We start from the raw sequence: 21,077 nt of genomic DNA, 5'->3' as shown, positions 1-21,077 counted from the left end.
CACTGGAGCACACTTGCAACGAAACAGGGAGGCACAAACTAGCGAGCGCTGTCTAAAGGCTGCACACATCTCGGGGCCACGGTGGACACCGTGGACAGACGACGTGGCGTTACCAAGGACAGCGGCCCCTCCACCTTCACACCCCGGCTCACCTCTCCAGAGCCACTTGTGCTGGGGGGCCCCTGCTGCCCGGGCCCCAACGCCACTGGGTGAGAGAAGGTCCCCTCGCTCCACGCCTCAGAACCATTCCTCCTGCTCAGACTCTCCTCAGGGCTCGAGGGCCCGTCGGGTGCCTCCAGGCAGCTCAGACACTCCTGGTCCGCAGGTGCCTGGAACCTCCCGCCAGGCATTCTTCGCTTCCTGTGCTTTTCGGCAGCAGGCAATGGATTTAACACCTTCTGTGTCGACAAACTTGACTTTTGAGAAAGGGCTGGGTCCTTGTCGTCCACGGAGTCTGTAACGAAGAAGGGGCGGCACCCTCACCGCCAGGCTCTCTGGGCGCAGGGACCAGCGCTGCAACTTCAGCAACAGCTGCGTGCGCGCATGCACTGATGTGCGCGACTGTAGATGTGTGTACAGGTGCCGGCGAGCGTGTGTGTGTGGACACCTATGCACAAATACGGAAAATCCATCAAAAGGTGACAGGACTGAAGCAATAACCAACAAACAAGTTGACCAATCACTATGTTTTCTGGCAAAAAGTATGTAAAACAAAGATGGGCCAAGTGAACAACTTTGCAAACTACAATTTAAAAGCTTGTTTCTACAGGAAACTAAAGACCCTCCCTCCCCCAGGTGCTGAACCGCCTCCCCAGGCACCCCAAGAACCAGGGAGGTCCCCCCCCTCCCGGCAGGTCCTGTTGAAGCCCCTCAGCCGGAGCTCTGGGACCGTCCTACACGCGGACCGTGCAGGCACCAGAGTCTGAGATCCACCCCACAAGGCTGTCCCCGAGCCGGGCCTCTCTTCAAGCCTCAGCCTGTGTCCCGCCCCAGCCCCTCAGGCTCTCCGTGAGCAAGGCCACCTCCAGGGCTTCCCAGCAAACCTGGGGCCACGAGGGCTTGTGATGAACTTCTCATTTAACTTCCCTTGTTTTTTTTTCTTTCTTGTTTTTGTGAGTAGAAGTGATGTGTTACATTTCTTGTTTTTGTTTTTTTGGCAGGGGGAGGTAATTAGGTTTATTAATTAGTTTTTTAACAGAGGTACTGGGGATTGAACCCAGGACCTCATGCATACTAGGCATGTGCTCCACCACTGAGCTACACCCTCCCTCTAATCTCCCATGTTTTTAATTTCTAAAATGTAGCTGCCATGATAACCTGGCCCATGTGTGCACTGAGAAGAAAACACGTGTGAATGAGAGCGTGTCAGGAAAGCACCGAAGCACCTCCAGACCAGGGAGCTGGACGCGGAGACGTCTTAGAGTTGCACGCCCACCCACCCACGATCATGAGGGGGGAGAGCGTCACAGCGTCGGCAGACGTGAGGTGCTCACCGGGGCGAGGCGGGAAGGGCTGCGCAGGGGGCTCACCGCAGCGTGGGTCCTGAAGCCGCAGCTCCGCACACACGCCCCTGGCGCCGCTCGTCTTCCCGCAGCCCTTCCTCCGGGAGTCCCCACACTGGTGCTGCGCCGACAGTGGGCTCAGTGGACGCCACGACTCCACTGCATTGAAAACATTTTTAAAATTTTATTCCATTAAAAACTACCTTTTGAGTTTCTGACAGTAAATGATACCTGTTAAATGTGTTCCTTACATCGGGTAAGCAGGGAGACGGCTGGGTGAGTGACAGTGCCAGCTGTCCCGACTGAACCCGCAGCGGCCTGGGGAGAGGGACCTAGCCCGACTCAGGAGCAGCCGTTCAGCAGGGCACCAAGGCAGACGCTACGGCCAACAGAATGCAGAAAGGGACTGCAGCCAACTGGATTAACTAGCGTGCCAAGGTGATTAAGGGAGAAAAAGACCATCTTTCCAGTAAATGGCCCTGGCACAACCGGGTACACATGGGGGACGGACACCTTGACCCACACGCTCACAGCACATCCATGAGCTCACTCCAGGACGGAGCTCAGGCCTGAGCACTGAGCTGCAGGATGTCGACCTGCCCCTGAGCAAAGGCAGCAGCACGCAGCATGCACCGCCAGAGAGAGAATGGTGCCCTGACTTCAAAAGCCTTCTCTCTGCAGCACTGTTAGGAAAGTGGAAGGCAAGCGGGAACGGAGACACCCTGCAGTACTAATTCTGAGAAAGGGCTCGCATTCAATCACCAGGAAGAGCTCGTGTGACTCAACTCCAGGAAGACGCGGAAGAGAAGACGCGGAGGGACGGCCACGGAGAGAAACTGAGGGAGAGATGTGGGCACGTGAGGAGGTGGTCATCACCCGCCTTCAGGAAATGCCACTTTGAACCACCACGAGACCGCCGTACCCCCCAGGACAGGAGCCAGTGGGAGGGAGACCGACGGTCCCACGAGCAGCAGGGTCCCGGTGGGCAGAGGTGACCCTGTAGCTGGGAGGCCTCAGCCTGTTGCGTCTTCAGGGAAAGCTCTCAGGAAGCTGGCGGCAGCCACAGGGCTGACTTTCACACACAAGTCCTGGTAAAAGAGCCCCCAGCGAAGGGCGTGGAGCTCATGCCCACAGCCCCGTTGGGTCTGAGTCCCATGTGCAGCAGGAGCTGGGAGGGGCTGCCTGTGGCCAGTGGGGGCTCAGTCCCCCGGGCGCAGGACATATTTCCTCATTGTCTGTGACTGGTCTGAGGAGGGCCATAACTGGGAGTGCCATGCAGCATGACGGCCCACCTCAGATACACTGACTTCTCCATTTATAACCCGTGACCCAAGTCACTGGTAGTTCCTGGTGCACCAAGACTGCAGGGAGAGGCTGCACGAAAGGTCAGTTTTCGATGCCACCATGCATCCTCAAGCTGGCGGATACTGACATCTGGGGCGGGCCGGCCGCGCCGACATTCTCCGTGGAGCAGCAGCCTACCTTGGGAGCCCTGGAAGCTGACCTCTCGCTCCTTCTGGCTGGAGCTCCTGCTCCCGGGAGGGTTGCTCAGGTCCCACTCACACTCGGCAATGAGGTTCAGGACCGCCTCGTCGTCCGTGTCCATGACCAAGCACTTCCCGGCCGAGGGGTCGGCGCACGTGGCTCTGGAGTGGCGCGGTCTGCAAAGACAGGCAAAGACAGGCAAAGCCAGTGCCGGAGCAGCAGCCCATGCGACCCCACGAGGGAGCCTCTGCCGCCAGCAGGGCCACAAGGTCTCTGGGCGGTGGCGCCGGGGCGTCTGCTGCAAGGAGGCCGAGCGGACTCAGCCAGGACCACGGGACGGGCAGCAAGGTCTCGTGTCCCCACACCAGCCCGGCACGGGCAGGGGCCACCGGGGCTTGCTCAAGGACAGAGGTTCTGGAAGGCTCCGCCTGGCCATCCCCTGCTGCCCCATCCCCCCCCACGCACCAGCAAGGCGATGTGTGTGACCCAGACGGCCCCCGGTGTGGAGCCCCAGATTCCTGCTTCTGCATTAAGTGAAAGCACTTCCCAACCAACTGAACGGTGAGCATCTTAGAACAGGATGTCCCTCCGTGAAAGGCGAACACACTCAGAGGGACCTCACTTCCAACAGGGCAGTGTGAGAAGTCACTCTTCAAAACAGCACTCAACCACGTACTATGAATACTGATCCTGTGGCACCTGGTCTGACTTTGAGAGGTCTGAAACATTCCCCACTTTCTGCTAGGAAAGTCCTCCAGACGCCCTGCAGAAAGAAGGGGACTTCGGACTTGGCTTTCCGCAGCCACCCTGGGTGATAAGGACGCTGCGCCAGATCATGACACTCTGTGACTGTTCAGTCTTGAGATTATCAAGGACAGGTAAACTACAAAACTTTGATGAAAGAAATTAAAGGAGATGTTAATAAATGGAAACACATCCTCATTCATGGACTGGAAGACAAACACTCTTAAATGCCCATACCACTCAAAGCCATCTACAGAGTCAGTGCAGTCCTATCGAAACCTCAATGACGTTTTTACAGAAATAGAAAAACCCACCCTAAAATGCATGTGGAATCTCAATGAACTCCAAATAGCCAAAACAACCTTGAAGACGAGTAAGCCTTAGAACCAGACTCGGATATGGCAAAAATGTTGGACTGAATCCGACCTGGTTTTAAAGCAACTCTGAGGAATAATGCTAAGAGATCTACTGGGAAAAAATGGAAGAACAGATGGGGAATATAAGCAGAGAGACTGAAATTCTAAGAAACATTAGAGTCAAAAACACTGTAACAGAAATGAAGAACGCTTCTGATGGACTTACTAGTGGACTGGACACAGCTGAGGAAATCATCTCTGAACCTGAGAATTAATCAACAGAAACTTCCAAAACTGAAAAGCGAAGGAAAAAAGGACTGGGAAAAAAGGACCCAGAACAGAATACCCACGAATCATGCGGCATACAAAAGGTGTCTCACACACATAATGAGAACACAGAAGGAGAAAAGGGAGAGGAACCAAAAAAACATTTGAAGAAGACTTAAAATTTCCTCAAATTAATGTCAGACCCCAAATCACAGAACCAGGAAGCTCAGAGAACGGTGGCAGAATTAATGCCCCCAAATCACACCAAGGAATATATTCAAACTGGAGAAACTCTGAGACAAAGGAAAAAATCTTGAAATGAATCAGAGGAAAGACTCATTACTACAGAGAGTAAGACTTACATCTACCTTCTCCTTGGAAACCATGCGAGCAGTAAAAGAATGGAGTGAAATATTTAGTGTTGAGACCAAAAAAACAAAAACAAAAACAAAAACAAAACTAACCTAGAATTCTGTACCTGAAAATTATCCTTCAAAAGTGAAGGAGAAATGAAGACCTTTTCAGATAATCAAAAACTGAGGGAATTTGTGGCCAGCAGTCCTGCCTTGTAAGAGGTGTAAAAGAAGCTCTTCAGGGAGAAGGAGACCGAGAGAGGTCAGAAACTGACTGACAGGGCAGGAAGAGCCTCTAGGACTGAGTGAAGGTGGATAAACCTCCACTTTTCCCCTTCCTAATCCACCTGGCAGATACCAGTTTGTCTGAAATGACCACACGTACTCGGCCACGTAACTTCACGTGTTCCTCGCAGGATTGCAGCGTGGGCCCCAGAGAAGCGGGCGGGGAGGACTTGGGAGTCTTCTGTGATCTCGAGGCACCTGCTCCGTCTGAGGCGGGGCAGGGTATGAAAGTGGTCTTGGGTCTCGTGACTGCAACAGGCAGGCCTCGAAGACACTGCGCGTCCAGCTCCAGGCGACTTCAGTAAAGCGAGTACTGCGAGCACATGGGCCACACGGTCGTCCGCCTTCCTGGTGCACATAGAAGTTACGTTCACACTACAATGCCATCTGTTAAGTGTGCAATCGCTTATGCCAAAAAAGAATGAACATGTCTTAAGAAATACCTTATTGCTAAAAAATGCTAACCATCACCTGAGCCTTCAGCAAGCTGCAGTAGCAACATCAGAGTTCACTACCAGAGATAACCATGACAAGCATAATGAAAAAGTGTGAAATATCATGAGAATAACAAAAATGTGACAGAGACACGATGTGGTGCTGGAAAAATGGTGCCAACAGACTTACTCGATGCACAGCTGCCGTACCCCTTCGATCTGTAAAAACGCTGTCCCAGGAAGCACAGTAAAGCAAAGCTCAGAAGAGCACGGCTGCCTGGACCGTGGGCTCCAGTCTGCTGCCGAGAAAAGTAAAACTATAAGGATGACTGACGTGCTAAGAAAGGAGAGGAAACAGGATCGTAAAACGCTCACTTAAAACCGTAAAGGGAGAAAGAGAGCAGGAGCAAGAACGGAAACAAAGAGCAAGGCAACGCGCAGAAACAGTGACAAGCACGGCAGCCACTAACCCAACTGAACCGACAACCACTGTGAGTATCACTGGTCTAAACGCACCAACTGAAAGAGACTGTCAGTGTGGATCAAGATTCAAGACCCAAAGAAACCCACTTTAAACATAAAGACATGGGGACGAAAGGTAAACAGATAGAAACAGACCATGCCGACAGTAATCAAAAGCAAGTGGAAGCTGCACTGCTCTCAGAAGAGCTGACTCCCGAGCAAGGAGCACGATCCGGGATAAAGAGGGGCCTGTGTAGACCGCGGGGTCAGTTCGCTGAGACAACGACAGTCCCTGACATGTCTGCACCTCTCAAGACAGCATCACATTATATGGTGTGAAAACTGACAAAACGGCGAGGAGAAGTGGCCGGGCCACTTCAACGGCCTCCACCAGAGCCGACCAGGCCAGCAGGGGGATGTCCTGCCTTCCAGGACACAGCTGAGCTCCCCACCCAGCAACTGGATGCAGGGACATCCATAGCAACCTCATCCAACAGCAGCAGGGCACACAGGCTTCCCAAGCTCACCTGGAACACTCACCAAGACAGACCACATGCTGGGCCACAAAACACACCTTCACAAATTTAAGTCACGTGATATTTGCTCTCAGGACACAGTGGAATTGAACTAGTAGTAAAATAAATAACAGGAAGATAACTGGGAAATCTCAAAAAAAAAAAAACCCACAGAGATTAGACAGCTTATTTCCAAGTGACACATGAGTCAAAGAAATCTCAAAAGAAACTTAAAAATCTTTTGGAAGGTGCAGAGAAAAAGGAACCCTCCTACACTGTTGGTGGGGATGTATATAGGTGCAGCTGTTATGGAAAACAGTTTGGAGGTTCCTTAAAAAACTAAAAATAGACCTACCCTATGACCAGCAATCCCACTCTTGGGCTTATATCCAGAAAAGATGAAAACTCTAATTCAAAAAGATACACGTACCTTAATGTTCACAGCAGCACTATTTACAATAGTCAAGACATAGAAGCAACCTAAATGTCCATCGACAGATGACTAGACAAACAAGTTGTGGTGTATTTATACAATGGAATTCTACTCAGCCATAAAAAAGAATAAAATCATGCCATTTGCAGCAACATGGATGCACCTAGAGATTATCATACTAAGCAAAGTCAGTCAGAAAGAAAGAAAAATACCGTATGATATGACTTATACAAGGAATCTAAAAAACGGACACAAATGAATTTATGTACAAAACAGAAACAGACTCACAGACACAGAAAATACACTTACAGTTACCAAAGGGGAAAGTGTAGGTGGGAGGGATAAATTAGGAGCCTGGGATTAGCAGATACACACTACTGCACGTAAACTAGATAAACAGATCAGTAACAGGGTCCTAGTGTACAGCACAGGAACTATATTCAGTAGTTTGTCATAAACTACAATCGAAGAGAACCTGCAAAAGAACACACACACACACATATATATATAAAACTGAATCACTTTGCTATACACCAGAAACTAACACAACATCTTAAATCAACTGTACTTCAATTTAAAAAAAGTGATTTACAAAAATAAATATGTTCAACTAAATGAAAAAGAAAATACACCTTATCAAAATGGGTAGGATGTAGTAAAAGCAATGTGCAGAGGGAGATTCACAGCACTGAACGTAAATATCAGAAAACAGTAAGATCTAAAATCGACAGTCTAAGCTACCTTAGGAAACTGAGAAAACAAACCAGATCCAGTGTAGGAAGAAGAAAACAAACACTAAAAACCAGAGCAGAAACCAGTGAACCTGCAAACAGGAAACCAAAAAAGAAAAAGCAAAAAACTCCAAGGTTCGTTCTTTGAAAAAAGGATCAATAAAATTGAAAAACCTCTATGCCAGGTGAACCCCCCCCCCCAAAAAAGACAAATTACTAATATCAAAATTGAAAGAAGAGGCACCCCATGGGCATCGAGAGGATAAAAGAGGAATACAAATATGTCCCAAATGAAATGGAGCAATTCCTGGAAAGAAACAATCTACCAAAACCCACACCAGGAGAAATAGATAATCTGAACAGACTTGTGCTTATCAAAGACATCGAGTCAAAAGTTAACAGCCTCCTGAAATACCAGGTCCAGGTGGGCTCACTGGTAGATTCTATCAGACACTTAAGGAAGAAATTATATCAATTCTCTACCATCTTTTCCAGAAGACAGAAGCAGCAGCAGAGGGAATACACCCTAGCTCATTCCAAGAGGTCAGCATTACCCTGATCAGAACCAGCAAAGATCACACAAGGAAACTATAGAGCAGTACCTCCCATAAACACAGATGCAAAAATCCTCAACAAAGTATCAGCAAATTGAACCCAACAACATACAAAAAGAACTCTGCACCATGACCAAGGGGGATTTATTCCAGGAATGTGTGGCTAGTTCAACATTTGGAAAAAAAATCAATGTAATTCATCACATCAACAGGCTAAAGAAGAGAAGTCATATGACCAGATCAATACATGCGGAAAAAGCAACTAACAAACCCAACACCCACTCATGATAAAAGCGGTCAGCAAGCCAGGCACAGAAGGGAAACTCCTCAAAGTGATCAGATACGAGGCAAGGGTGCTTTGCAACATCCCACTCCAAGTCCCAGCTCACGTAACGAGACAAGAAAAGGAAATACAGACTGGGTACACAGGCTGGGAAGGAAGACGCGAGACTGTCTTTGTTCACAGATGACGTGATTGATCACCTACGCAGAAAATCCCCAAGAAACAACCAACCAACAAACAAAAACTCCTGGAACTAATGCGTGATCACAGAGAGACTGCAGAATTCAAGGCACAGGGGTCACACTGTGGCCCCTAAAACAGATGCGCAAGTCCCAACACCCCAGAACATGACCTTATTTGGAAATAGGGTCTTTGCAGCGGTAAAGGAGTTAAGACGAGGTCGTCAGGGTGGGCCCTGATCCAGTGTGACTGGTGTCCTTGCAGAGGGGAGACTCGGACACAGGGACGGATGTGCAGTTTGGGGAGCTCCGTGAAACGGCCAGAGTGGGGCGCACATACCAGCCAAGGAGCACCAAGACTGTGAGCAAACCAGAGATGCTGGGGTCGTGGATGGATTCTCCCTCAGAGTCTCCAGAAGGGAGCAACCCTGCCAACACCCTAACTTCAGACTTACAGCTTTAACTGGAAGACAATAAGGGTCTGTTATTTTAAGCCATGTTTGTGGCACTTTGTCACCATCAGCCCTACAAACTTCTACACAAAATTAGTCTGGTCTGAAAGAGGGAAGTGAGGGAAGAGGGCACCAGGGGAGGTATCTGCGGGAACAGACCCCAGAGATCTGAAACTGATCACAAGCCATCAGAACAGAAGCTAGCTCAGTATGGACCACAGCTCAAATCCAGCCCACAGCTTGTGTGAACAGTTCTGCTGGAACACAGTCATTCACCGGTGTATTGCCTATGGCTGCTTCCCTGTCACACAGGCAGGGCTGAGGAGCAGAAACACAGATCTTATTGTCCACAGAGCTAAAATATGCACTCTCCAGCCCTTGACAAAAAAGTCAGCTGACCCCTACATTAGAGGAATTTATGGATGAGCTAAGGCATCCATAAACTGCAAGAAAAAGAAAGCTATTGAAAGCTTCAGACAAAACAAATGGCATCCAAGAGTACGTAATCCTGGCACCTTACAAGCCAGGTACACACCGCTGACTGGCTTGTACGCTTTAGAACCAACCCATACACATGAGGACTCTTATGGCTCAGACACCACCAACCCTGACGATCTAAAGTCAAACATAGGAGGAGGGTACACCTCAAGTGATAGGGTGCATGCTTAGCATACATGAGGTCCTGGGTTCAATCCCCAGTACCTCCTCTAAAAATAAATAAACAAACCTAATTACCTCTCCCCCAAAAAAGAAAGAAAGAAAGAAGAAAAATAAATAAAATTTAAAAAATAAATAAATGAAGTCAAACATAAGATGCAGGAGCCAGGAGGCAGCGAGAAGCAGGTGGGCGCAGGCCCCCATGGCCGGGAGCGGGAAGAGGAGGCTCCTCACATCCAGAAATGGCAAAGCGTCTGCACTGCTTGGAAATGAGAAAGTCACTCAAACAGAACCCGGAAGCAGAAACAATGACAGGAGGGAAAGCAGCTGCCCCTGAGGAGTGGGCCAGGACTCGGGAGAAGACTTTTGTGCTCCATGTTTTACATGAGTTACTTTAACAGACATTTTTGATACTGCAAAATAATGTAGAGAAAATGTGGACGACAGTGAGAGAGACTGTCCCGCAGTCTCCTTGAGCCCCAGGTGGTACCCGGCACCTCTCCTTCCCTCTGCCCCTGCATGTCTGCCCTCTGACGGGCACTCGGCACAGAAAGAAGTTTACATCTTTCTATCAACCTCGACACTCCTCTCCATGTTCAAACCCCACTTCTGCTCATACCTTTCGACTCTGAAAGCAGTTGGGAAGCTCTGCTTTGAGTCCAGCGATTCCTCCGAAGCAAAATGCAGCTGGGATGCTTCCCGCTCACTCTCCCTCACAGGGCGGTCATCTAGAGGGAGGATACCACAGAGAAACTAGCAGACAAGGCCATGAGGAGGGCACCAGGCCCGACAACCAACCCTCCTGGTGCACCTACCGGCCTCCCCTTGGGAGTGCGGTGTCCCTCACCTGTCTGGCCGCACAATGCGTGACCAGGACTGCCACCCCCTGCTCCAAGGACTTCTGTCCCCTGGGGGCTGAGCCTGCCATTGCATCCCCCAGAGGACTGGGCAAGCAGGTAAAGCAAGGCTGGGCTCTGGAGGCTACAACTGGTTTCCCAGAGATGCTGAATGCGGATTCCCAGAGGGTGGGCGGCCACACCAGGCTCGCTCCTCAGGCCCCTTGGAAGCAGGAAAGGAAAAACGTGCAAATTTGCACATGTGCAAGGCCTCCTCGTGTCCTCTGAGTGCACGTCCTGGGGGCTGTGTGAGGTTCCCAAACCGCACTGAGCACCCCTGACAAGTGTCCCTGAACATACTCGAGAGGACCCCCAGCGGTGGGCTGACACGCAGGTTTGCATCCTCAAACCCGCAGGACTAGAACAAGACTTTCAACTGTCCAGTGTGTGCCCTGGGCCCGAGAAGACTCCACTCGACCACAATCCTCTTCCTTCAAAGCTCCGAAATGCTAGGGTTGGCCCACGGGAGCTTGCCCCCAGCCCCCTCCCCGGGCAGCTCCCCTGCGAGAAGAGGAAATCAGCCTCCCTTTCCCGAAGGTCCAGAGTGCAGCGCCGGGCAGCCCCGCGAGGGCGCGTGCAGCCGGCCCTACCCAGCCGCCGGAGCCCCGGGAGCAGGTGCACCATGAAGAGGCGGTAGCCGGGCTCGCTCTTCACCACGGGGTTCAGCCGGAAGTCCGCGTCCGAGAGCGCGGGCAGCACACGGAGCCGGAACAGCTCGGCCGGCGAGGAGATGAGGTTGTAGTAGAGGCTGAGGCGCTGCAGCGCGACCAGGTGCTCGATGCCCTGCGGGGAAAGGCGCCGGGGCGGGTCACTTCACACCAGCACGAGACCCCGCCCGCGCCATCCTGGGACAGAAGAGGAGCATGAGCTCCCAGTTCGCACACGGTGACACGCCCGATGGGAAATGGGCCAGGCGGGCTCTGCCGGGGAGAACTCACACCGGACTGAAGGCATCGCGGTCCAGGGCAGCCACGTCCTGCCCTCCTCTCTCACAAGGCTCCCACACGTGCCCACTCGCCGCCCATGGGCAACTTCTGACCCCACCAGGACAAGCACCTCCCGTGTCAGGCACACAAGCCATTCAAGGGCCGGAGCACAGTGCATATGGATGAAGAAAGGGCAGCTGATAAAGCGAAAGGAGTGACACCCCCACATCGTCTGCCAGGCCTTATCCTGTTCCCTTGAAAGATACAACCACCTTCATCAGAGCCGTGACTTCTGGTTGTCCCAGGAGTTCAAAAATGCAATGTGATGCCTAAGAAATCCAGCTCACGGCAAACACAAGAAAACCAGCACAACGCTTGTAACCATTGTGAAGCGTACAGTTTACAAGCACTGTAAGCACAGTTGCAAAGCACACTGCATTCTTACTATAAAAGTACCCTCCACTGCTATTGACAGCAATGAATTTTCTCTTAAGAAACAAACCTAAAACTTACCTCTAGACTAACCAAGGAGTTGCGTGACAGATCTAGAGATCTCAGACCTGTTAAATTCATCAAGGAGTTTCCTAGGTGAGTAATCTTTTCTCGGTAAGTTCCAGGAATAGATAATGACTGAAGTTCAGCTAAGAATAGAAAATTATGAGATTTTAACTTTATTATTTTATTGGAAATCAGTTATTGCAATAAAAGTGAGATAAAGCAACCTCATAATCTGAAAAAGGCACAAACACAAACACACCTCACTTCAAGTCTGAGTGTCAACACTAAAGTGCGGGAACCACATGTGAAGTTTGAGCTCACTGACCTCCAACACGTCTCAGGCCCAGGCCCTGCCCAGGCTCCGTACTTCACCCTCCAAAGCCCTCTCACCAGGAAGCCCTCCTGGGGAGTTCCCGCTTCCATGCCTGAGTCCTCAGCCCTGCAGCCCATGTAGCCCCAGTGCAGGGATCTAAACCTGAAACCCATTGGTAGTTAACCTGCCCTCAACATGCCATGACACGTCAGGGCCCACCGCATGCTCGGTCACCACGTGCCTCCACATGGCACACCCAGTAAGCAGCCGCCCAACAAATGCCATTACAAAAATAAGTTCCTGTCATCAAATAGACAGTTCGTGTCTGTGTACACCAATATTTTCCCAAGAACATCTATTTTTAAAACACGTCTTGATTAAACTTGAAACTGGTTTGGGGGCTTCCAATTCCAGACAAGACAGAGTAGAAACATTTTACCCTGTTCCTCCCCACTTATTAGACCTAAAAACCCTGGACAACACGGGAAGCAAACACCAGGTGACTCTGAAGGGTGGGGACAGAAGGCCGACTGTCCGGGGACCTCAAGAAAAAATGCCTACACATCCTGGTCTGAATGCCAGAGAAGCTGGCAGCCCAGAAACACGATGGACACTGACCAGAAGGTAAGGGTGAGCATGCCACTCAGGGTCAGAGTGACGGGGGTGGCCTTGCAGAAAGACTCCTGACAACCTCGGCCCCACTCCAGCCCAACACCAAGGAAAAAATGCACCTTGTCCCCCTGTCCTTGCACAGTGGCCAGCACTGGGGCCATGTGCGGGGACCCTAATGACCGCCTTGGGCTGCTATAATGAGGTAGTGCCCCATTTTCCTGGTCCACAGGCGTCTGCAGAGACTGTGTGTGACAGGAGCCTGGCCACCACCTCAGCACCAAGGCAGCACCCAGTCAGTGCCCATACTGAGTAACGAGATTCAAACAGAAGGCAGAGTCCCAATCAAAATGACTAATCAAAAATGACCCAGAATAGGAAAATCTCAGTTTGAATGAGAGAAAATAATCAACAGACACCAACACTGAGATGACAGAAATCAGAACTGTCCACCAAGAATTTTAAAGCCACTGATAGAAAAATACGTCAGTGAGCAATTATGAATGCTCTTGAAACAAACGAGAAAATAAGAATTCTTGGCAAAAAAATTGAACCTAAAGAAGAAATAAATAGAAATTTCAGAAATGAAAAATACAATAACTGAAACCAACAAAGAAAACACCACAGGAGCAGTTCAATAACAGAATGGAAAAGACAAAGTAAAAAACTCAAAGAATAAATGCAAAGATAAACACAGTTGTCCTATCGGACCCGCAGAGAGAAAACAGCCTTTATACACAGAGCCTCAGGGGCCCGTGCAGGAAGGAAAAGCAATCTAACATTCATGTCTTTGAGGTCCCAGGGGAGTTCCAATTAGAGTTTCAACAAGAAGAGAATGATAGTATGGCTAAAATTTAAAAATTTTTAATTAAATCATGGCCAAAACCTTCCAAAATTAGGCAAAACACAGAAAACTACACATTCAAGAAGATGAGAAAACCCCAAACAGAATAAAGGTAAAAACTGACACATCAGAATCAAACTTCTAAACATTAAAGACAGTGAAAAAATCTTGAGAGCAACCAGAGAGAAAGGTGTTACCCAGAGGGAAAGCAATTCCATGGAAGCCTGAAGGAAGTACTGTCACACCTTTCAAGTGCTGAAAGAAAAGAACTTTCAACCCAGGAATCTATATCCACCAAAAGCAGCCTTCAGGACAGAAGGTAAAATAAAGATATTCTCAAAGAGGAAACACTAAGAGAATCTGTCACCAACACACCTGCCCTAAGATAATTGCTAAAGAAAGATCTTCAAACATTAAAGAAAGATTAAAAAAAAGGAAACCTGGAACATCAGAAATGCAGAAAGAATAATGAAACAAGCAAACATGTGGGTGTTTCCTCCCAAGCTATTTAAAATGTCAGGTGACTGTAAAAAAAAAAAGTTGTATCATTACTGTGGTTCTTGAGTACGCAAAGGAAATGTCTAGACAACTAAATTATAAAGTAGGAGAATAATGAAATCTAAATTGTGGTAAAATTTCTACATTCACCTATGCGGTACACTGTCCACACAAGTAGACTGTGTTAAATCACATAAACATACTCTAATTTGTAAAGCAACCACTAAAAAAGTTATACAAATAGCTATACTCAGAAATATAATATATAAATCAAAATGGAATATTAAAAAATACCACAGGAGAAATGGGAAACAAAGAAAAAACAAAGGGAAAACCAGAATAATAAATGGCATGCTTACACTCTGCTACATTAATATTTACATTAAATGTAAATGGCCTAAATACATTATAAAAGACAGAAACTGACAGAGTGGATAAAAATGATCTACAGTATACTCTGTCTACAAGAAACTCATTTCAAATATTATGATATAGGTAGGGTTAAAGATGAAATTGTAAACAGATGGATAAAGATACGCCCTGCAAACACCAAACAAAAGAACACTGGGGTGGCTACACTAATATCAGATAAAGCAGATGTCTCACCACAATTACCAGGGAGAAGGAGGAACACTACATATGCTACAAGGGTCACTCCAACAAGAAGACATAGAATCCTAAGCGTGGATGCACCAAACAGCGCAGCTTCAAACCAGATGAAGTGAAAAGAGAAACAGACAAATCCACAATTACAGTTAGGGGTTTCAACACCCTTCTCCTGGTAATTAACAGAATCACCAGACAGAAAATCAGCAACCTATGAAAGAACTGAGTATCATAAATCAACAGGACCAAACTGACATTTACATAACACTCCAGTCAATAAGAGAGTACATATTCCTTCCAAGTGCACTGGGAACACTCACCAACATAGACCAGATCTTAGGCCATAAAACAAACCTCAACAAATTTAAAGCAACTTAATCATACAGAGTAAGTTCCCTGAACATAGTGGAATCACACCAGAATCAATCAAGAAGAAAAACAAACTAAGAAAAACTCCAAACACATGAAAATGAAAAAACACACTTCTGAACAATCCATAGGTCAAAGAGGAAGTCACAGGAAATCCAAAACATACTGATTATGGGGTACACCAGAAACTGACACACTGTAATTGACTACAATTTAAAAAAAAACACATTAGACTGAATGGAAATGAAAACACAACATAACAAAACTTGTGGATGCAGCTAAAGTTGTGCTTAGAGGGAAATTTATAGCACTAAATGTTTATATTATATGAAAAAGTCCTCAAATCAGTAATCTAAATTTTCATCTCAATAATCAAGAAAAAGAAGAGCAAAACAAACGCAAAGCAGCAGAAAGAAGAACATAATACAAAATACAGGATAATACAGAATCAATGAAATCTGAAACCAGTAAACCAATGGAGAAAAACCCATCCAACCAAAAGCTGGCTCATTGAAAAGATTAATAAAATTCATAAACCTCTAGAAAGGCCAACGAAGAGAAGACAAAAATGACCAGTATCAGGGATGGAAGAAGTCCACACAAACATTATAAGCTAATAAGAAAATACCGCAAACTCTATACACATAAATTCAACAAGATGAGTCAGTTTCACAAAATCCCAGACAACTATAAGCCACCTAAGATGAAGATGATAATAGGAATAGTTCTGTAACAAGTAGAGAAACTGAATTTGTGACTCAAAAGCTTCAAATACAGGAATTTCCAGGCCCATAAGGTTTCTATGGAAAATTCCCTCAAAGAAAAATGAACACCAATTTACACAACATCTGCTAGAAAACAGAAGAGGAGGCAACGACCAACTACTTCATAAGCTCAGCATTACCTTGACGCCAAAGTCAAACAAAAACAGGAAAAACAAAACTAGCAACCAACATTCCCCCACGAACATAGGTACAAAGATCCTCAGCACAGGAGGGGCAGAGTCTGGGAGTACTCTGGAGGAGGCCTAGGACAGGAGGGCGGGCTCCTCACTCCAAGAAGGAAGGCGGTTCAAGCTTTTTGAGAACCAATCTCATTCACCTTATTAACAGGTGTAAGAAAACCCGCTAGGTCTTACCAACTAATGCAAAAAGCGTTGCCAAAACCGCGAAGCAAACCAGGCCTGTAAGGAGCTCCCTGCAGACAGTCTGCGAGGGTGGGCTGGGTCCGCATCTTTCTCCGGCTCAGCGCAGAACCCCCAGCCCCCTCCACCTCTTCCCCACTTCCGCCCCCCTCCCCTCCCCTCCCCGCCTACCTCCACCCCGTCTCCCTGCACGGCCCCGACCCCCACTTCGGGCTCCCCTCCCCGCCCCCAGGCCTGCCCCCTCACTCTCCGACCCCTCCCCTCCCAGCCTACCCCCACCCACCCCACCCTCCCTCCCTGCCGGACCCCCACCCTCACTTCGGGCTCCCCTCCCCGCCCCCAACCCCAGGCCTGCGGCTGTTCGGGAATCGCGAGTTTGTGCTTCGGCACCTCTGGCCTGACGGGTCCGCCAGCACCGCGGCGGGAACCTCGCGCCTCAGTCGGCGCAGTCCGCCCGCCGCCCGGCACGCACCCAGGTCGCAGTGAGGCGGCAGGCCGCTCTTCTCCCGGATCTTCTCCTCGCTCAGCACCAGCCGCCCCGCCGGCGCCATGCTTTCAAACGGCGCGCACCTGCCCGCGCCTGCGCACTAGGGCCGCCAGGGGCCGCGGGGCGGCGGGGGGCGTGGTCAGAGATTCGGGGCGGGGGCGGGCTTGAGGGGCGGGGCCAAGGACAGCAGTCGGGTGCAGGAAAGTGGTGAGGTCTCCGGAAGGAGGGGTTATGCAAAGTCGGAGCGCGCCCAACGGCTTTCCTGGGGACCCGTCGTTCCTGGGGACCCGCCCCACTTGGAGACCCCGCCCCACCTGGGGACCTCCCCAACCTGCCCACCTCCAGATTTGCCGGTGTCCTGCGTTCCAGGTGCCCCAGGTTCTGCCCATGGCCCCCTCTACATGCGGTCTCGGTGCTCTCCCGCCGCGGTCACTGGGCGGCTGCAGGTCCTGCTCTGTCCCCTTCCTCAATTTCCAGGCGATGAAATCTGGAGTCTGAAGTTGAGACTCACCAGCTGAGCAAGGGGTTCACAGAGTGTCCGTCGTCCCACTAGGCCTTTAGGGAAGACCTCCATTCCAGGCCCAAATCAGCCCCAGGCAGCCCAAGCCCTACGGTGCTCCCTCCCTCCCAGGCCTCCTGGTGTCTGGGGTGCCCCTACCACCTCACCCCACATTTGACTGGCTTGCTGGTAACATCCTCCAGCGTGTCACATTCTGGGTGGTGACACAGAGGGGTGGCGATGGGGCTGTGGGCACAGAGGAGAAGGGGAGGTGTAGACAGGATGTCAGCACGGGGGGTAGACAGGGGTGTAGGGGAGGGGTATGGGGGTGTATGCAGGTGGTGCATCAGGGCACAGAACCCCCCCATGAGCAGGGCAGAGCCTCAGGACTGATGTGCCAGGCTCAAGGGGTCCTGTGCCGAGTGGCTTGTTGAGACCCGCAAACACCCGATAGCACTTTGAGTTAAGATTGCTGTGTAACTGAACAAATTTCCATCCAGATGCTGCCCAGGGTTCTGCTTCGTACAGGACTGTGGAGGGACTCTGGCACACCTGAAGTTGGGAATGCAGTCACCAACCAGGTGTCCCCTGAGTGGAGCTGTTGCAACCAGGAGGCTAGGAACAGTGAGCAAATATCCTGGCTTTTAGAAGTAAACAGAGGTAAACAAAAGGTTTGTGTCACTGCCCCCCAGAGAAGTCGGCCAAGGCCCAGCCCACACCAAACATGGCTGCTGCCTCCTGCTGCTTGTCACTTCTGGCCAGGCAGCCCAGTCTCAAGCCCTCCACAGCTTTCTAGAGCATTCCGCAGAGGCTTCCAGACCATCATCCTCGAGCCCCAAACCACAGGGTCAGTCTGGAGGGGTCCTCCCAGGCAGTGGCAGCCTGGGATGTCTTGGAATTTTCCTATACTTTCCAAGTGTGGGTCCAGCCTGGCCGGGTCCAGGCAGTTGGTGTAGATGACAGAGCAGATCAGGGTGAAGTACAAACAGAACCTGAACTTAATTAACTGGTTTCCCAACTACAAAGTGAGTGAGAGTTCTGATAGCCATCCCTCTTGCCTCTGTCATCTGTAACTATCAACTGCTGAAATGGTCACTGACTACTGACTGAACCTGAGTGCGGACTGAACCTAGGTGCTATCAGAAAAACAAAAGTGGAAGGAGATGTTTGCCTTCAAGAAACTTACAGTTTATAGCACAGCGTGTGCTTGAAACGTTGTTTCGGGAAAACTTTTGTGAAACTGAAAAATGCCCCTTTTCCTCCAAAGAATCCATGCAAAATCCTTGGACCCTACGAATGTTACCTTATACAGCAAAAGATGAGCTTAACCTAAGGATGTGGAGAGGAGTGCATCCTGGATTTTCTGGGTGGGCCCTAAACGCAATCCTGTGTCCTTAGACAGAAAGGAAGACTCGGGGAGAGACACACACTCAGGACCTCACAGGATGACAGAGGCAAAGGTTGGGGTGATGTGGCCACAAGCCCAGGGATGTCTGGAGCCACCAGCAGCTGGAAAAGGCAGGAAGGACCCTCTCCTAGCCCCTGCAACACCTTGATGCCAAACTCTGGCCCCCCAGTCTGTAGAGACTAGTTATGGCCGCCCCAGAAAACCTACACACACATTCCAAATTCAGTCGCATATCAAAACACAGGGCTACCTCAGCAGTCACCTCGGTCTGTCCTCTTATGTACAGAAGACTGGGGCTCACAGGGGTCACATGCTCACCAAGTCCCAAGGATGCCAGCTGCTTTTATCTGGGGGACCCCTGCTCTGCAGGACATCCCAGGTACACGTGGTCACAGTGAACCAGCACGTGAGAGCTGGGAAGAGGCTCCATGGATAGTCCTGTGTCCCTCACATCTCTGGGCGCCTGGTGGGACAGGGAGGCCCAGCCAGGCCCTGTTCCCACTCTGCTGTCGGCCACCTCTCACCCCAGGCATCTCGAGAGGAACCGAGGGGCAGGTAGAGATCTGGCCTCGTCAGCCACAAAGGTGTTTTCTAGACCAATGGCCATGAGGATCCCGCTGGGGAGAGGGTGACCCTCGTTCACGCCCGTTTTACCAGGCAGGGATCTGGGGCTGGAAGGGAGCACCAGCTTCCCAGTGTCCACACCCAGACCTGACTCCTCACCTCAGCTCCTCACCACTGAGGGAGACCGCTCCCAAAAAGACCCTGGGATGCTGGCCTGGAGGGGAGGCCCTGCCATCAGCAGCCTGCCGCAGTGGGGCCCAAAGGCCCGCGTTCTGGTGGGGGCTCCACACTGGAACCATGTTACTCAAGGTGTCCACCTCCCCCAGGAGGAAACTTTTCCCAAGGGAAAGACCAGGTTGTCTCCTGTGGGTTATATGAGCTGTTTTCTGTACTGATTTAACCTCGAATGACCTTTTTCAGAGCTCAACCCCTGTGAATGATTTTCTTCAAAGGTTTCTTTTCAGTCTCAAGGAACAGGAAGCAATATCCTTTCAAAAACCAATTAGCCACATATTTTTGCTCATTAAATAAATATTTTTACTTTGGACCCAACTGATTTTTCAGATAGTAAACAGTGAGGCTGACTCACCTGTTTGCAACTCCAACACCCTTTCCTCCCGGGACCGTTGAGGTCCCCAGGGGCGGCGACGCCTAGCCTCGGGTGGGGACCGGCCGTATCCCACGACACACACCTGAATCCTCATCGTGGTGGTGGGCTTGTAACTTGTGATGTGCCGTCTTCCTGGAACTCTGAGGTTGGGGCACAGCATGACTTGCCTGGAAGAGAAAGATGCCAAAGGACTAAAAGTGCTAAGGAGACAGGCGAGTGGGCAGGAGGCACCTGCAGGGAGGCTGCGGCTCTCACTGCTTCCACTGGGGGCGCCTGTCTGAGCAAAGAGCCGCGGGCTGAGGGTGGCAGTCACACCAGGGAAGCAGCTGCAGAGGAGGAGCTGGCTGGCGGCCACTCCCGGGCCGGCCCGCACCCCCAGCACCAGCACCTCTGAAGCCAAAAGCCAAATGAGTGTTTGCTCCCCTTTCGGCCACTTACTTCTTGTCTGGAATCACTTTTCTGCTGACCCCGTAAACCCACTTCCCCGCTTAACCTTCGGGGGCGTTTGGTCTTTCTCTATTTTTGTCCAGAACTGCAGGATTCAAAACCAAACGGCAGGTTTACACAAAAGTGTATTTCACGTAGTTTTTTTAAAATAAGTGTCATATCAGATATTTAAGTGATTTAATATTTAACCATTCATTAAACTAAATAGTTAGTTTAATGCACTTGAATGGAAATAGTCATAAGCTACTCAGCCATAAATAAAGAACAAAATAAGACCCTTTGCAGCGACATGGATGGGCCTGGAGATCATCGTTCTAAGCAAAGTAAGCCAAACAGAGAAGGAAAAGCATCATATGACACTTTTTATATGTGGAATCTAAAAAAGGACACAAATGAAGTTATTTACAAAACAGAGACAGAATCACAGACATAGAAAAAACTTATGGCTACTGGGGAGAAAAAAGGGGAAGGGATAAATAGGGAGTTTGGGATTAGCAGATACACACTATTGTATATAAAATGGATAAACAACAAGGTCCAATGTACAGCACAGGGAACAATATTCAATACCTTGTAATAACCTATAATGAAAAAGAATATGAAAAGAAGTATGTATGTGTATGTGTGTAATGGAATCACCATGCTGTACACCAGAAATTAACACAAC

General features: G+C 49.7%; 1 protein-coding gene across 10 annotated transcripts in view; it reads right to left on the bottom strand.

Moving 5' to 3' along the window:
- Nucleotides 1-16,964, bottom strand: part of CEP72 (centrosomal protein 72) — a 28,540-nt gene extending 11,576 nt beyond the window's left edge. For 8 of the 10 annotated variants that reach the window (XR_010377812.1, XR_010377811.1, XR_010377815.1 and 5 more), the window contains exons 1-7: nucleotides 16,868-16,964; nucleotides 12,028-12,155; nucleotides 11,179-11,371; nucleotides 10,312-10,420; nucleotides 2,985-3,163; nucleotides 1,494-1,661; nucleotides 153-454 (exon numbers count right to left, since the gene is read on the bottom strand). Coding sequence is in view for 6 of the 10 variants with exons in the window: in XM_064479081.1 (XP_064335151.1) it covers nucleotides 153-454; nucleotides 1,494-1,661; nucleotides 2,985-3,163; nucleotides 10,312-10,420; nucleotides 11,179-11,371; nucleotides 12,028-12,155; nucleotides 16,868-16,946 (1,158 nt within the window). In the remaining 4 variants the exon portion in view is untranslated. Of the gene's footprint in view, nucleotides 1-152; nucleotides 455-1,493; nucleotides 1,662-2,984; nucleotides 3,164-10,311; nucleotides 10,421-10,539; nucleotides 11,372-12,027; nucleotides 12,156-16,867 lie in introns of those variants that run through there. The other 2 variants (XM_064479092.1, XM_064479086.1) reach the window with 2 other exon arrangements.
- Between the last annotated feature and the right edge of the window lie 4,113 nt (nucleotides 16,965-21,077).

The sequence above is a fragment of the Camelus dromedarius genome, chromosome 3 (genome assembly GCF_036321535.1).
Source record: "Camelus dromedarius isolate mCamDro1 chromosome 3, mCamDro1.pat, whole genome shotgun sequence".
NCBI lineage: Eukaryota > Metazoa > Chordata > Mammalia > Artiodactyla > Camelidae > Camelus > Camelus dromedarius.
This window is presented reverse-complemented; position numbering and strand designations above follow the sequence as displayed.